Source organism: Ostrea edulis, chromosome 6 (assembly GCF_947568905.1).
Source record: "Ostrea edulis chromosome 6, xbOstEdul1.1, whole genome shotgun sequence".
NCBI lineage: Eukaryota > Metazoa > Mollusca > Bivalvia > Ostreida > Ostreidae > Ostrea > Ostrea edulis.
This window is the reverse complement of record NC_079169.1, coordinates 32002744-32021388: the sequence shown is the minus strand read 5'-3', so window position 1 is coordinate 32021388 and position 18645 is coordinate 32002744. Positions and strand designations below refer to the sequence as shown.

The 18645-nt window shown below is 34.4% G+C and overlaps 1 protein-coding gene and 1 long non-coding RNA gene across 4 annotated transcripts in view; one reads left to right on the top strand and one right to left on the bottom strand.

Annotated features, from left to right (window-relative positions):
* Positions 1-9656: 9656 nt before the first annotated feature.
* Positions 9657-18645, bottom strand: part of LOC125647556 (homeobox protein HOX3-like) — a 29088-nt gene continuing 20099 nt past the window's right edge. For all 3 annotated transcript variants that reach the window (XM_048874265.2, XM_048874267.2, XM_048874266.2), the window contains exons 2-3: positions 12337-12907; positions 9657-11205 (exon numbers count right to left, since the gene is read on the bottom strand). In XM_048874265.2, the coding sequence (XP_048730222.2) occupies positions 10445-11205; positions 12337-12802 (1227 nt within the window). In that variant the 5' untranslated portion in view covers positions 12803-12907 and the 3' untranslated portion in view covers positions 9657-10444. The remainder of the gene's footprint in view (positions 11206-12336; positions 12908-18645) is intronic.
* LOC125647557 (uncharacterized) lies at positions 12907-15607 on the top strand. Its single transcript, XR_008796103.1, has 2 exons — positions 12907-13359; positions 13755-15607. It is a non-coding gene; the product is annotated as an uncharacterized LOC125647557 (long non-coding RNA).

The following is an 18645-nucleotide window of genomic DNA, read 5'->3' as shown; positions in this document are numbered from 1 at the left end:
CACACTGTCCTAAGTATTATTTACAACCACAATGTCCTCAGTATTATTTACAGACAACCACACTGTCCTCAGTTTTATATACAGACAACCACACTGTCCTCAGTATATTTACAGACAACCACACTGTCCTCAGTATTATTTACAACCACACTGTCTTAAGTATTATTTACAACCACACTGTCTCAGTATTATTTACAGACAACCACACTGTCCTCAGTATTATTTACAACCACACTGTCATCAGTATTATTTACAGACAACCACACCGTCCTCAGTATTATTTACAACCACACTGTCCTCAGTATATTTACAGACAACCACACTGTCCTCAGTATTATTTACAGACAACCACACTGTCTTCAGTATTATTTACAGACAACCACACTATCCTTGGTATTATTTACAGACAACCACACTGTCCTCAGTATTATTAACAACTATACTGTCCTCAGTATTATTTACAACCACACTATCCTCGGTATTATTTACAGACAACCACACTGTCCTCAGTATTATTAACAACCATACTGTCCTCAGTATTATCTACAACCACACTATCCTCGGTATTATTTACAGACCACACTGTCCTCAGTATTATTAACAACCACACTGTCCGCAGTATTATTTACAACCACACTATCCTCGGTATTATTTACAGACAACCACACTGTCCTCAGTATTATTAACAACCATACTGTCCTCAGTATTATTTACAGACAACCACACTGTCCTCAGTATTATTTACAGACAACCACACTGTCCTCAGTATTATTTACAACCACACTATCCTCGGTATTATTTACAGACAACCACACTGTCCTCAGTATTATTAACAACCATACTGTCCTCCGTATTGTTTACAGACAACCACACTGTCCTCAGTATTATTTACAACCACACTATCCTCGGTATTATTTACAGACAACCACACTGTCCTCAGTATTATTAACAACCATACTGTCCTCAGTATTATTTACAGACAACCACACTGTCCTCAGTATTATTTACAGACAACCACACTGTCCTCAGTATTATTTACAACCACACTATCCTCGGTATTATTTACAGACAACCACACTGTCCTCAGTATTATTAACAACCATACTGTCCTCAGTATTATTTACAGACAACCACACTGTCCTCAGTATTATTTACAGACAACCACACTGTCCTCAGTATTATTTACAGACAACCACACTGTCCTCAGTATTATTTACAACCACACTATCCTCGGTATTATTTACAGACAACCACACTGTCCTCAGTATTATTTACACCCACACTGTCCTCAGTATTATTTACAACCACACTATCCTCGGTAGTATTTACAGACAACCACACTGTCCTCAGTATTATTTACAGACAACCACACTCTCCTCAGTATTATTTACAGACAACCACATTGTCCTCAGTATTATTTACTTACAACCACACTATCCTCAGTATTAGTTACAACCACACTGTCCTCAGTATTATTTACACCCACACTGTCCTCAGTATTATTTACAGACAACCACACTGTCTTCAGTATTATTTACAGACAACCACACTGTCCTCAGTATTATTTACAACCACACTGTCCCCAGTATTATTTACAACCACACTGTCCTCAGTATTACCTAAAGACAACCACACTGTCCTCAGTAATATTTACAGACAACCACACTCTCCTCAGTATTATTTACAGACAACCACACTGTCCTCAGTAATATTTACAGACAACCACACTATCCTCAGTATTATTTACAACCACACTGTCCTCAGTATTATACACAACCACACTGTTCTTAGTGTTATTTACAGACAATCACATGGGGTTCAGTATATTTACATACTAGTTTTGATTTTAATTTGTAAACTTCAACGAAGTTTGGAGACAAAAGCGAACACTATGTTTGTTGTTGTCATTTTGATGATGAATGTGTATACACGTGCATAGTGAATCTTTAATGGTGTAGATATCAATTACCGGTATTCTCGACTACAAAGATGAGTAACGCGTACAATTTCTGTTCCTACGCCAGTTTACGATATTGGGACGAAGTTATCCATAATTTTTGTGAGACTTGACCTGACAGGAGTTGTAGTAAAAATACATAATCTTATGATCGTAATGCTTGTCCTCAAGTAACTTGGCATGTGAAGATCTGGAGAGGAAATCTCACGCGTATGGAGAGGTCAGCCTGTTCACATTACCTCACACCTACTGGCAATGCTTAGGACATTCGTTTGCAATGCGCTTCGGTCCGTTTCGTTTATTGCAAAATTTGCGGGAATTACAGATTACAATTCAATGAAAACAACAGACAAGCATCGTAAGCGGCCTCAGAATAAGCATGGTCAGCTAATATAAGGTATTTCACGATTCTCCGGGAGATCGATAAACATACTGACGTATGGGTTTGAGATTTACTTGTAAATTTCACAAGTTACATGTATGTTTCACTCCTATATATACGGTACAAAGAACACCTTTGTGATACGGGATGCACGTGATTTCCTATATATACGGTACAAAGAACACCTTTGTGATACGGGATGCACGTGATTTCCTATATATACGGTACAAAGAACACCTTTGTGATACGGGATGCACGTGATTTCGTTTTTACAAGTTAAAAATGATATGAAGGAAGCGAGTTCTAATAAAGTTTGATTTTCTATGAATTTGTATAATTTTTGCAGATATCACAGGTACAATTTTGGTCATTAATTTATATGTCCAATATTTATAGATCATCTTCAAGCCTTTAGGAAGCATAGTGAACATGCGCATTAAGTGGTAGTGTGAAGGATCAGAAAATGTGTAAAAAAAAAAAAAAAAAATCTACTTTGGGATCAAAACAAAGTTTGAAAATATACATTATTTAAAAAATTGCATTCAAATTCCTTTGTTCCTTTCTTCAAAGATATGTATTCAAACGACCGCACTCTACATCGTAGTGTTGTAAACAAGTCAACGGTTATGTTTTACGCTATGGAAAACGTCTATTGTGGGAGAAAAAAAATTGAAAGAATGTTTTGCTCTGATTATCATACAATTGACAGTATTTACTGCAAAACATTGATGAAATAAATTCTATTTTTGAAATTACGAACGCACTAAATGAAAAGTGTGTCAGCGCGAAGAGTTGCCGTTCATACCCTCATGTATTTTCAAAAAAGTTTATTTCTTCTATTTATATTCTACTTTTATTTCTGTCGGAGTTTCCTAACCATTAACTGATTAAGATAAACGTACTGTATCCATCAGGACTCACACGCGTATTGTTTACAACTGCAACGCATTCACGAGGAAATGACTATTATTACAATTTGTTGAGATATCTATCACAGGCGAAAACATTGCAAATGTAAATTCTAATAAGGGATATTAAAGTTTTAACTAATTAACATACATAGATATGACAATTGAAACTCACACATAAACGTTTAGTGTTCTAATTCATTGTATTGTCCTTTATACAATTAGAACGAAAACCTTAAGAGCGGTATTGTTGCAGCTATTTTTAAAATATCTATTAACTGTTCAGAGAAGAGTTAAGGCTTTGAGACCAGAAACTGCAGATATTTGTACAGTTTATTAAAATTCATTAGAATTTGACATCGGATAATAAATAAAATGGTTAATGAATTAAAAGCTGACTCGGTTAGGCAATATAATGTAGATTGTGTGGAAAATCGCAAATTTTAGGAAGATTAACACTGATTTTAAAACATTTTATTCATTTATTTTGTATAAACTACATGCACCAAGTTGATTTTTAACCTACATTGTACATGTACAATGTAGGTATTTGCACTCTTATATGTAGTTTACAGGATATTAGATGCATTGTAGGTTATGTAGTTACCCGGATAATTGTAGTCAACCGATTTATCTTTACACAATAACAACCCATTTAGTTAATCTGTTTGTGTGTCCGTATGGTCCTGAAAAGTTATACAATGATTTAATTGAAATGTTAGAGGATGGGCGGGAGGAGGGGGTTGCATGTACAGAGTGGTACATATATGTACTGGAGATCTGAAGAGTAAAACATCACGTATAGCATTACCCAGAACTAAACTGTGAAGATTCATTTTAGCTTTAATTTGATACGGGGGATTATTCTGGTGCTTAACGTTTTTATAATATTTTCGCTTTTTCACATTTACAAGACAGATAATGATTTCGTTAATATCAAATATACCATACACCGTGTTTGATTGTACATCCACTATGTGACTTAGTTATACGATTAAACTATGTCATTCACCTAGCATGCAAAAATATCGCACCACCCTTTTAACATCAAAAGTAGTAAAAAGCTAAAAATTCTTTTTTGAAAAATTAACTTTATTCATGCTAAAAAAATGAAGTGGCGATGCGTTAAACATCCTCAGCAGCGTCCCAGCGGGGTGGCGTTTGTGAGATTGAAACATTTTAACGCCTGGGTGGTGATCTAATTTATGAATTGATAAATTTAACACCTGTATGGTGTGTTTCAGGATCTATTATATGATACTGGACGCTTTATTCCTTCACAAAACAATCATTCGAGGATGAAAACGTGCATTTCTAGATACATGTATATATATATATATATATATATATATATATATATATTTCGCTAGAGAGAACATAAAGATGCTCGTAAATGTTATGCAAAAACTGCATGTACTTTGACAATTTATTAATAGCAAGGGAGAAGTGTACGAGTCTGCGGACATCCATTTCTTACCTCTATCCCCTCTACTAGAATGTTTTATCAAACATGCTGCAGAAAGAGATATCATGTAGATTTCATATTGTTACCCTGATCAAAGTCATTGATTAGAGAAAATCTAAAGACGTGCTGCAGAGCCAGGAAGTTTCGTTCAAAACCGCTGTTCACTAGCGAGTAGATATGTTCACGGCGGGTGCCAAAGTCGGGAACGAGGGAGATGGGAAAAAACATCTGGGTGAAGGAAACGCTCACAGAATGCAGGCCTTCAGCTGCAGAAGCGACTCGCCATCGAACGTCCCTCTTCGTGTTGGATACTGCAATATATTGACAGTCATGGCGCCCGTTTGTCTACGCTAAATTCGGCTGAAGGTGAGGGTCATCATTTCGTATCACCGTAACTCCAGAGGTCACGAGGTCACTACAGGTGTATGGATAGAAAGATAAACAATTATCTTTCAAAGCTATTTTCTGTAAAATTTGTCAAATGTTACCATACAAAACCTAATTAATTATATATACATGACTATTTCTGTATGGAAACACGTTGTTTAGTATGATTTATCAATTTTAAAAAGCAAAAAAATAGAATCCATTCATTTTTTTTCAAATTAGAATTTTAATGACTGGTTTTCACTCTTCAGATCGTTAATTACAACTGAGCAATCAAATAGATCGATGGAATTAATTTTTAATGGTTGACTCCAGTTGTACAAAGAGAGATTATCCACTTTAACACGACTCTCAGAAGTTTCTCACAAAATAGCCAGTTATCCCCTCCTGATTCAACTCATGTCGCCTATAGTTCATATAGCGAATATTATAGTTTAATGATACTGATTATAAATCAAAGGAAGATTGAAAAATGAATGTGCATACCGCATGATTCGATCTCAAGACTTTGATATTAGAAGATTATGCTCGCTACCACTAAGCTGGATGTAATCGCGTTTATATGTCCGTTTTAAAATTGGTAAAATGTGTAATCTGGATCAGGCACTTCATTTCAACATTTTCCATCTTAGAAAAAAAAAACACCAATAGGAGAAAAAAGTATACCTGTAGGGAAAATTTAATACCATGTTCAACGTAGGTAACCCTGTTCTTAGCAACATCACTTACAAATGCATAAGATTCCTTATTTTTTCACTTTGAAATATTTTTTTCTATGTCGTTTGCAATATTTTAAGCGTTGATAAACATAAACATTGTATGTAAATACCATATATTTTGACACTCACCCACTTCCTCTAAGAATTTGTATTGTTACGTGTTTTTGATACTTCGTTAAATTCCTTTCATGCAAAAACATCTAATCAAAATTAGAAAAGCATTCGATCTTTTTCTCTGGATTTCTAGCTATCCACATTAGTAAAATTTGTTTTGACAAACAACATTTGTTTTCTTGATAACTCTGTTGCAGTCCAATACAATGAAGGTACACTGAGAAATGCTGTAAAATATATGGAGGATATTCGATGTTTTTTGTTGGATATAGAATTTATTTTGTGAGTGAGACAGGATTATTTTTTTCACGGGTGCAAAGCGCCAGTCCAAATATGAAAATAACCTGTCTCACGAGTGAAATTCTATATCCAACAACAAAAACATTGAATTTTCTGTTTATGTCATTTTCTTCAGTTTTTCCTTTAGCGCTTTTTAGCTGTATGTTTCATTCTACATGTATGTTGACGTTCAAAACAATATTACACAGAAAATAAAGAACCTTAAGAAACATGCAAAATATATGCATTTGTATAAATCATTACATTTGAACAATAAGACAACTTTAATTTAATTTCATTTTGGGTATTTAAATTAAAAACATGAGAAATTAATTATATATAACGTAAAATGAAGGTGATCTTATGAATCACAGATGAAAACTGCGTCAAGTAGTTCCGGTTGTTATTTTCACAATATGAAAATATAAATTTTTATTTAGTGGATAAATTCAGTATTTCATTATTGAAAATGTTATAAAATATATTTACATTCTTAATTTTTTGCCTTCGATACCCGAGCCTTGTATGATAGCCAATTCATTATGAATCTTGAAAAATATAGTACTCCTATTTTAAAGACTTGGAATTCCGACGGAATATGAAAGTAGAATGTAAATATAAAAACTAAATTTCATTTTGAAAATACATGAGGGCATGAAACGCGACGTTTCACGTCACATACTTCATGAAGAACGTTCGAAAACGTATTTTGAATAGTCTGTCATCTCTTCGCGCATTGTGGATCAGCCCATTCTCTAGGAAACATGTTGATTAGCCACCCAAAGCAACAAATATGTAATTTGCAGTGTAAATACGCTTGTAGATTTAGTGCTTTTTGTACATCTTTTGTTATCTTTAGCCACCTTATGTACAACATTTTCGTTTCTCCTTAGGAAGGGGCCATTTCCCCCTAAAATTTTGTTCTTGTCGTTGGTCATTTTAGGGCTTTATCTACAGTGGGCAATGAATTACCTATGAAAAATAAAGAAACTCGAAAACATACACCCCTAGAGCTTCTAAACATCTTTTTGTTACTCTCTCTCTCTCTCTCTCTCTCTCTCTCTCTCTCTCTCTCTCTCTCTCTCTCTCTATATATATATATATATATATATATATATATAAATTCTTAATGAACTGCGATGCTTAATATTTCGTAAAGCGCGTTATTTACATTCTACTCTTCATTTTTTGCCGGAATTCCCTGCCGTTAAATCCCTTGGAGATCCGGGTTAGAATAGATCCTTAGTACCTTTTCCTTATCGTAAGAGGCGATTAAATGGGGTGGTCCTTCGAATGAGACCGCAAAAATCGAGGCCCCGTGTCACAAAAGGCGGGGCGCGATAAAGATCCCTCCCTGCTCAAAGGCCGTAAGTGTCGAGCATAGACCTAACTTACCGGCTATGGTGATGTCTCCATATGAGTGAAAATTCTACCAACTCTGCCGTTAAAATAAACGTACTTTATATACCTGTACATTTATAAAAACAGTTCTGTATTCGTAAGTGCATTGTTTACAACTGTAGTGTGTTCATGAGGAAATGCCTAACAATGCAATTTGTAGACTTAGAAAAGAAAAAAACGTAGGAAATGTAAATATATATATTTATATATGATTACTTTTAGTGCATCTTTAATTTGTGTCTCTGAAGGTTTTACATTTATGTGTTGCTCATACCAGTATCTCTATGGTCCGAGATAATAAACGGATATTAAGAAACAAAATTTGCATGCAATTTTTACATACTATTATTAGTACTATTAGATGTTATTTTCAATACTTCTTTACATTTATATTGTGTGTATCTATCAAAGAAACCGGAAATACATGTATCTATCAAAGAAACCGGAAATAATCGGAATGTATGTCGTAGTATCCGATGCGTTTACAAGTACGAAGTAAAATTATATCATCAACAATGTATGATTTGGAATGAGAAACATTTTGCATTATATGCAGTGGGACACAAATAATTGTACAATGGGTGCATAGTCTTCGAATTTGTTTTGCACATCCCCTAGCGTGAAGTTTATACCACGATACATTGCTTGTGTACATGTAGATATGCAATTAATCGATATTCTTCCACAAAGGTTTTTCCTTTTGCATTCACCTTACGCCGTAAAAAGATCGCACTATTGTGAGAAACTTCCAAAGTCAAGAAAAATACAGAAATGTTTTATCAATATGAATATCATCAGATTTCATTTCGTTAGCTATCTCTCGCTTCAAAATCTAAAAATGGATTTAAAATATGACCTGAATTATAAAGCAAGCTTTTCAAATGAATAACAATTAAACCGGTATTCATTACATTATCTTGCACTGTTCAATTTTCAAATACAGATGATTTCCGTTCAAAGCGATTCAGATGACCCAAAAGAAAAACACCCTGAAATTAAAATTCATAATCTCGAATTCATCTTGTTCGAGTTTTCACCTACATGTAAAGGACGGCAATTTCAGATCATATTAAGTTATGGACATATTTGTTTTGATACTCAAATTTTGTCGGGGCCTGTACGAGCCCGTGACATTACAGCCGGGTACCAGCGGCTACCGTCTGCTTTGGATCAAATATGGCTCTCGTGTCAGTTTCACAGCCAGGAGTTGGAGCAAGTCACGATTATCCTTGATTCAGCATGTTTACTCACAAAACAATCAACAATTGACTGGTATTTTCCTGAACTTCAAAGGCCGACTTCTGCAAATATTTTTTGTTGGATTGAAAGGGCTAGTATTATTTCTGAAGTTCGCGAACGGCCTATCCGCCACCATCTAAGATCAGTGGCTAAAATTGACGTGTATTAAACTTAGGTGCGGTAAAATTTTAATTGAACTAAGAGATAAAAATCTCCATAACGTTTTAAATAATGCTAACTGACACTTGCTCAAAAATGAAGAATTTGAAACTGAATAGCGATTTTATCATAACAGTTTACATTCTTTCTTTCAAAACGGATTTTCAAATCTGCAATGACTTTTTTCTATAATTTCGGTTGGCGATTTAAAGTTTTAGCATTTATTGTCAATCAACACGTTTCCATCACTACTTGTTTGAATATTTTATGAGGCATCCCACATCTACAAATGTATGTGCCTGTCCATTAGGGACGCATCTGACCTTCCGATGAAATGTCGATCTCGATTTACTGTTACGCTTTTAACTGTGTTAATGTTAAGCAAACAGAAGAGGAAAAAAATCAATCGTCTTTTGTCTCCCGCCAAAAAGACCGATTAATTATCAACTGAACTGTAGTTTTAAGAATATAATTATTTCTTTGTTCATTATATCAGTGAGCCCCGAAGGTAGCATAGAATTGTGTATTGGTGACTATAACTGCTCAACACTTCAAATCAAAGGGGACAGGGACCTGTGCACATATCATAATCTGACATTTTATTGTTTAACGGGAATTAAGGGTTGCTATCTAACAAAATATTAAATGTAGTCGAAAACAGAACTTTTATTAGTCTGCAATCCTATCACTTAGCATGCAAACAAGAAATATCTACAAGACATGTAAAATAAGTCTTCTCGTTAACGATAAAAACCGGACAAATAAAGGAAAAAATTACAATATATATATATGAAATTCTCGTTTGTCATAACAAAGATTACCCTGCATTTTACTTACATATATACTAGTTCATAAAAACTGAAAGAATATACATTTCTTCTATTTTGTCAACTTCTCAAAATATTCAAAACGTTCTCTGAAAATTTCGCATGCGCATATAGTCCTATTGCGCCCAAAGCTCATTACGGGCGGTGGTCGGCATGGCAAAGCTGTTGATAGTCGACCATATTGCGGTCATTGTCTGTAAGTGACCAGTATCCTAATACAGCTGTATATTTCATCGCTGGAGGACACTATTAAAAGATCATTACTTTATTAAGAATGTGTCAAGTCCGGCAGGTCGTTAAGGCTATCGTTTCCATTTAATTCCGATCTCTGTATTACTCTCCATGATTTCTGATAGTGTGAAATCAATTAGATTTATTGCAGGATATACAGAGATGTGAGAATCCAAAAGCTTGAAAAGAAAACTTGGAACTTGCTCAATAAAATCTGCAACTTCTTAACTTTGCACTTGTCTCCAGATGATGAAATTATTCCAGACTAACGGACTAAAACATACAAAGCAGTTTATCAAAAGTAAGCTTCCGTCATTTTTCAACATTTTTTGAAGACACTACAAGATCTAACAAAAATTTCAATATTCTACAAATATTACAGGTGTGTCAATTTTGGCACATAGTCATAAGAACCCTGAGAATAACAATTAGAATTTGGAATCCCTGCCGTATATCCCATGTTGGAAGAAAAATGGTGGGAATTCCCCGGCTCCAGTTGAGCACTGATGGGAGGTAAATCAGGATACACGGGACTGTTGGCGTTGTATGGACCCGAAGCAGGGTATCCTGAATTATCGGGAGGGAGATGGTTGTAAACCGGATGTTGTGAATGCTGGTACATGTCGTTATAATGCGGTGGGGATATTGACTGTGTCTGACGTGGTGAGGCCTGTTCCCGGAAGTAATGGTTGGTATTTTCGGTGAGGTACTGGTTTCGTAAGCTCTGGCACGAGATTTGTGGAGAACGCGGTGTTTTGTGGTTCGTGTGTGTGTTATGCGCACTCATTACGGAATGCAAACCATGTGGTGATTGGGGATGCACCAGGTCATCCGGACTCAACTTCCCACAATCACTAGCAAGTCTGTCTCCTGAAGCTGACCCTTGACTGTCACTTTCACTTCCGGATATGTTCCCGTCGTGTTTACACTTGTCGGAATGCGGTTTTTGGCGCTGCTCTTTCTTAAACTTCATCCTCCTATTCTGGAACCAGATTTTGATCTGTCTTTCCGTCAAACTCAATAGCGCCGCCATTTCAATCCGTCGTGGACGACAGAGGTAGCGATTGAAGTGAAACTCCTTCTCTAACTCCACAAGCTGGGCGCTGGTATATGCCGTCCGTGCTCTCTTGGTTGGTTCTAAAAATAATAAGGATTCGTTAACATCCTGAATTTGAAATATATGATGTCTTAATTTTTATTTAATATTATCCATTAAAAATTTAGTAACTGTTTTTGACTAATTGTAATATACAAATTGGAATTCCCAAATTATAAATCGGTAAAACACATTAATATTCATAAAGGTTAATAACATGCAAATATGCATATTGTATGGACATGTAATTTCTGATATCTACTAAACAACTATCAGGAATATCATGTCAGAATTCATCGAAAACTCGATGTGTTTGTTGACAACCGAGAAGTATATATTATAGATTACAAATGAATTGTTTTGTTTATACTTGATCTTAACGAGTATATTTATCCATAAATATTTCTTTGTAATCAATTAATTGTCCGCGTAGACTGTTCAATCTCTGATTACATTTTATCCTTTCTGATTCAATTACTGTATCCAATAATTAGATTTATTGCTGAATACACAAAACTGTATAGAAATTTATCACATTACGGAATATTTTATTACATTCCTTATAATTAAATTAAACCTTTTATCTACTTCACAGACCACACACCGGCACATACACGATAATCAGTTATTATGTAAAAATAGTGTTTTTCGCTCAAATTCGACTTTTCTGATCCATGGCCATGCATTGCGAAACAATTAATCAGTCGTGTTGTAACAATTACTACATATGCTAATACATAACTTTTTTCTTTCTGTCAATAACATTAGATTTTCAAGTACTTAGGATGCCACCCCACGCACCCGCCTCAGGTGAAAATCAGTAATATGCAATAGATCATAACCACCGATTCCCTGACTATCATTGGATGTATACGCTTTCAACAGTCAAATAATTCTGTATCGGATGATAAGTAACAATCCGTTACTGTTGGGTAAACAGATGTGCCCTCAAATTGATATCAATCAGGGATAATTCCTGGAAGATCGTCTTCTGTATCAGACATCTAAAAAACGAACAATCTCCAGAAACAGGCCATAAACGCACTGTAACAACCGAATCCATCATTAGAAAATTAGGTTTTAATGGGGAGTCGGTCATAGGGGGAACTATAAATGTCTACGTTAAATTTCCCACATCATTACAGTAAGCCACAAACTGAGAGGCAACTTACCAGGTCCCGGCGGCTGTGTAGTCTGTCCTGGCTGTCCCTGTGACTGTTGGTTTTGCTGAGGTTGCTGTTGTGGCTGTTGTTGCTGTTGCTGAGCTGCTGTTTGGCGTTGTTTCGAGTTCTGTCGCGATTCTTTCATCCACGGATAAATTTCCCCTTTGTTTCCATAAGGAGCAGTATTCGGACTGCCCACTCCGGTCAAGTGGTTGGAGAACCCCTCTGAGCTTGTGTATTGGGCGTTGTAGGGTCCACTAGGAGATGGTATACTGTTGTTTTGCACTGCGCACGATGGCTGGGAGTAGAAATCTCCTGTATGCGGAGACATGTTTGATTGCCCATATGGAACATCGTAAGCGTAATTTGTATCGCCGGGGAAGTAATTCTGAAACACGGCCGGGTGGTTATAAAACGCGGTTTTGTGCATGTCTCTGTTGCTGAAATTTATTTCATTCCCCCTTCTATGTGTCATATTATGATAACTCAAATCATCTCCACCATCGACCTACTCAGCGGTCACGTGACGAGGTATCCACCAATCAGTGAAGCGATTCAGACTTCATTCAACTTTAAAGACCTGAAAAGGACAGAAAAGAAAATTTTTCTTAGATTACGACAAAAGTGGGGACTATGTAATGAAAAAATAATCAATTTGGTTCAGGGTAATATTTTTCGCATAAATTATCCTAGTTCAGACTATCACAAACTGGCGAAAGAAAGAACCCGACACGGGACACGCGGACAACTGACAGTCTTATGTAAAGCAGAAAATGACCACCACAATGGGGGTCACGGTTCATCTGTACCAAATACCACATCAAAGGAACCTTCGGATCTTTCAAGTTTTCTAAATTGAGTAACAGGATTTAATTCACTAGGTTTGAATTTTGATTTCAAATTATTTAAATGTCTGTTATCTCTGATTGATCATTGTCGGTTTTTGCTTTGGTTGATTCATTATTGGGATTTTTTTAAACATCAGAATTATTTTATGGAATGGTTATCCCGGATGTTTTCAGTTGTGAGTAGGTAAGTTGTAAACCCATTCAAACACGTTAATTAAATTTCCGGTTTGGTGCCAAAATAACACTCGGGTTTATTCAAAACGGTTTTATAATCAACCAGAAAGTGTTAAAAGTTCAATGCAAATTCCGAAATGTAATTACTGAACTTAACTTTAAAGAAAATCCAATTTACGTCAATTACAATATATTCTTTTAATTAGCCACTACTTTTTCACGTAACTAAAAAGGTCCCTGTTTTGAATATCAAATATTTCATGTTTATACATTATTAAATGTACATTTGACATTTCGAAAAAGGGAATGCGATATACAAGTATTAATGATATTTCTGAAGCAATCATTTCTTCAGAACCAGAGTTGCATTACATAATTTATCCGCAAAATCCTTGATCATTACAGAATTCAGTCCGGATTTTTTTTTTAAAAAAAAAGAGAATGTCCAGTGTCTATGTTCTTGGTTCCCTGACATATTGTAACCGACAGACCAGATCGAAGGCTAATCAATCACAGGACCCGGAATCTGGACAGCTCAAACCACGATCTCAAATTCTACTGTCAGAACTCATGTTCATCATCCAACAGTCCAATCAACACGGATTATTGACATCGTGATATTCCTTTAAGTACTTGTATTTATCTAATCGTACACGGAAAGTGTTTATAAAACTGTTTATAAATATCATTTTATTTTATCTATTAAGGATGACTTGGAGTTCACAATTTTGTACATAAAATTAAGGAATATATTCTGTATCAAACTTGTTTTTTTCAATTTTAGCTAGGTTTTAAAAATTGGCACAATAATTAAATTTAGGCAATTTTAGTATGGAATGTAATCGTCAAATTTGGTATACAGAACTTAGCAGAATGAAAAACAAAACAACAAACAGACGAAATTAACAAGGTACAAAGTTCCATTTCAATAACTTTTACATGATAGTGTTGATATCGTAAATCTTTAATTGGGTGGGTGTTTTATGACACACACGTAGTCGCCATGTTGTAAATTTTATATACGCAACCATCCTGGAAATTCAAAGTTTACAACCTGACACGAGTTTTACTTTTTATTTTCAGCTTTTTACAATAAATCGAATTTTTTCCCTTTCAAACTTTACAATCTGAGATGTGTATGATTTTTTTCATAATAAATCAATTTATTTCTTCATCTGATACATGTAGTTTAAAAATACGAATTTAACTTAGTTTTGTACATTATAACAATTAAAACATAAAATCAGTGAATAATGCATATGATTAACAGTAATAAATCAAATTCTTGTTTTAAAAAAATAACATTTATCTATCGAACATGTGTACGTACGTTTTATTCTTACAAATCCATATCTGACTTTATTTTGAAATCATGCGAATTATTTATGTTATTTTCTACTCTCAAAATGCATAAAATAGTACAATATTTATTTGATATATATATATCAGACATAAAACAAAAACTCATGGTATAAAGTTCCTTCAAATAAAAATTTAGATACATGTATTTCATTGGACAATTTTTTTTAATAGCAAAACAAATAAAAATAAAAACAAACAAACAGAAAAACAAATTTGGCGTGAAAATAGTGTATACTTTTATGCAGTCCCTGGGTTTTCAACTGATTGAAACAATTTGAATCAATGGTATGCTAAATTGTATAAAATATACAAGGTAGAAATATTCAGAAAACAGTAGGAAAGTGAATCTCTACATTCTTCTTGGTAGATGTTGGGCAGATGTATCCCTCTGTTATATTAAATTACTTTAATTTTTACGGATAAATTTGAAACTTTGATTAATTTACATGACCCAAAGATAAAACAAATTGGTGAAGTGTTTAATTTACAAAATAATTTCTTTATTACTCAGAAAACTTATCTAAACTTCTTTATAGAAACACACAGACTTTCACGGTCACTTGAGAATCACGTTTCTAGAGATAAACATTTCGTGTTTTCCTGGCAAACGCAGGCTTTATATTTCTTATTGTTGTAGACGTTGTGTTTTTGTGTACTTGTATATGATGCCAGATATTACTCCCGTTTTTCGTATTCTGTGCAATTCAAGCACAGAGTGCACGACCAAATTGCATATTGTAAAACGAAAGTAGTCAATCGTCAATGTTTAGGAAATCAAATAAGACATTGATCTGTGAACATCATTTTTTTTTTTAACTTTTCTGCTTAAAAAATCCACCCTCATTATTATTTAGAACATATTTTTGATGTGCATATAATTAAAATGGAATATTTAACATATGCCTGTTTATTTTTTAAGTTTACATATATTTATATCGAATGAACGAGAACGATTTATTTTTGATCGAGTTATTCAATGAACATTTTTTATCAGGAAAAGTCGGTTATAGACGGGTTCATTTTTATTCTATTATGTACGATCTGCATGATGAAACAATTATTTAGTTTATATAGACGTTGATACAGAAGTTGTATGTTTTTGTATATATGCCTGTGACATTATTCGATTGGAGCAGCAACAGCTTTCTCGCTCACCAAACAAGACGTTATCTGTGTCGTTCATCAACTTCTGCCAAAATAGCATACGCGGAGATTATAGTGTCAATATAATTCAAAAGTTGTGGTTATAAGATCTGAAATGAACTCCCATGTGTAAGCAAATCCGTGTAAATATCGCATTGTACCAAGAAATATTTTAAATTTGAATGTGTTTAAAGATGGGAAAACAAACTAAATCAATACATGAATAAAATGAATATGTTTATGTATGCTAAAATCTTTTAAAACATTTGCAGTGCGATGCTAAAAGTGCTAGAAGAAATGTTTCAAATGGCTAAGTGATACAATAAAAATGAAAATGAAATTCTAGAGAAGACCTGAAAGCAGACCGAAGATTGTTGAACTTCATACATTGTGGGATGGGCTGTGAATATGTATCACAATATTTAGTACAACATCTATATGTAGTACAATATTTCTAAACAAATATTTCTAAACAAAGGGTATTACAAGCATTTGAAAGAACTACAAGTCAACCATGGAAAAGTAGATATACAAGAATGTCCAAAAATGTTTTCTGGCTCGACACTAACAAGTGTTATACACAAAAAATGTTTTCTTACCCTACACCAATAAGTGTTATGCAAAAAAAAAAATGTTTCCTTACCCTACACCAATAAGTGTTATATAAAAATGTTTTCTTACCCTACACCAATAAGTGTTATATAAAAATGTTTTCTTACCCTACACCAATAAGTGTTATACAAACATGTTTTCTTAACCTACACTAATAAGTGTTATACAAAAATGTTTTCTTACCCTACACAAATAAGTGTTATACAAAAATGTTTTCTTACCCTACACAAATAAGTGTTATACAAAAATGTTTTCTTACCCTACACAAATAAGTGTTATACAAAAAAGGATTCTTACACGACAAAAATAAGCGTTATACATCAAAAATGGTTTCTTATAACCCTACACCAATAAAAGTCATATATAAAACTTTTTTAAAGAATCTTACATGGGCATTACCAAAGCGAAAATGTCATATAAAATTATACCTCTAAAGGTTTAAAGACACTAAATCGGCCATTTCATCAGCCATTTTAGTACTGCAGCAAGTGTACTGCACTATTCTCTTTAGAGTAAATATTTACTGGTCACGTGATCCTACCTCGCGATTTTTGTAATTTTTAGTTGTGCACCTACGAGGGAGAGATAGGAGGCACATCCTATGAACATCATTTAACAAACAAAGAGAGACAGAGGACATTTCTCCTGTGAGTTAGTACATAAACGCAAAGAGAGAATCTAGTTTTATGTTGCCTTTGTGTTCTTTAACGATATTGTATGCAACAAATATTGCTTCTGTAGTGACGTTTTAATATTCAAAAGTAATGGCCGGGGTTCTGACATTTTGGCCGGACCATGTGAGATCAGAAGCTCAGGCAAACCTTGCCTTTAAGCATCTCACATTTGAAGAAAATAATAGTGACAAATTTCAAAAGGGCACATTTCCCCGCAACCCCGCCCTTTATAGAAGGCCCTTACATGGTGGATCTAGATTTTTTGACAAAATTTTTGTGCATCTTGCAATACAACTTCCATTAATTGGTGTGTAAAACCTCAGTATTTCAATGTGCACCATACAGTGATGCTAAAATTCGATGAAGAATAATGTAGCTAGTTCTAATCAATAGCACTGCACAACAAAGTTATCTACAGTCAAATGAAAACAACACACACATAGGATTATCACGCAGAACATATTATATTGCATCGGTCATATACTGTACATTTCAGCAAGAGGGTGGCAACTTGAACAAGTATAATGCTTAGCTGGAGATTCATACGTAAGGGTTGAAGACATGGAAGCATGATGTATTCTTATTCTATATTTGAAAGGGGAAATGCCACAACACGGCAAATTTTCAGGGTGGAACCCTTCAACTCCCGCCCTCACTGGATCCGCCAGTGAACACTAGTCTGTAAAATTTTTCCCATCTGGTATATCATCCTCGTGGCCACTGAAGTCAAGAGATCAGATTATGAAAACAAATAAGGTATATACCATTAAATGATTGAAGTTTATAAGACAAATCTTATCATACCAAATTCATTTCCCATGTCTTGCATCTTTAAGATGCAGTCATTCCAAACACACAGAGGGATAAAGAGAGATATTCAATGAAGCCTATTTTGTTGTGATGTGCGATTAGCTCGTTGTTTAGCCATTACGTGTTTTCACTGCTTTGAACATTCATCAGTTAATCTGCATTAAAATCAAATTCGCTGCCTGTAGCAAGTTTGGTCCAATGATTCGTTTATGAAATTTGTAAAATGAAGCTGAAAACTACAAAATCAGACAAAAGTGTGATGAATATTCAAAACCTCGCTCCAATACACTTTTACACAACTTCAACATCAGTTATTCTCAAGCTAGAAATTGCGTTTGATCCTCGAATTTATTTTGGGATATTAGTATCCGTATAAATTGAATTTGCAAAGATGCCTCGTGGTGGTAATAATTTCGTAAATACGGTTCTTCACGAAATGAATTGTGCTTGATTTTTAGAATAAACCATATAAACTAAGTATTGTTAGTAGGCATGTTACATAGATCAATGAAATTAAGTTCTCAATGAAATGGCTTTGGTGACTTTCTAGAATAGCACTTACAAATATAGTTTAGAAACCAGGGACTTTAACTTTCCTGATTGACATACAGGCGATGGCGAAAGGAACAGGTGACTTAAATTTTGTTGATATATCACAGATACCACAGAGAAACCGACAGGGGCTGGCTGTTGGA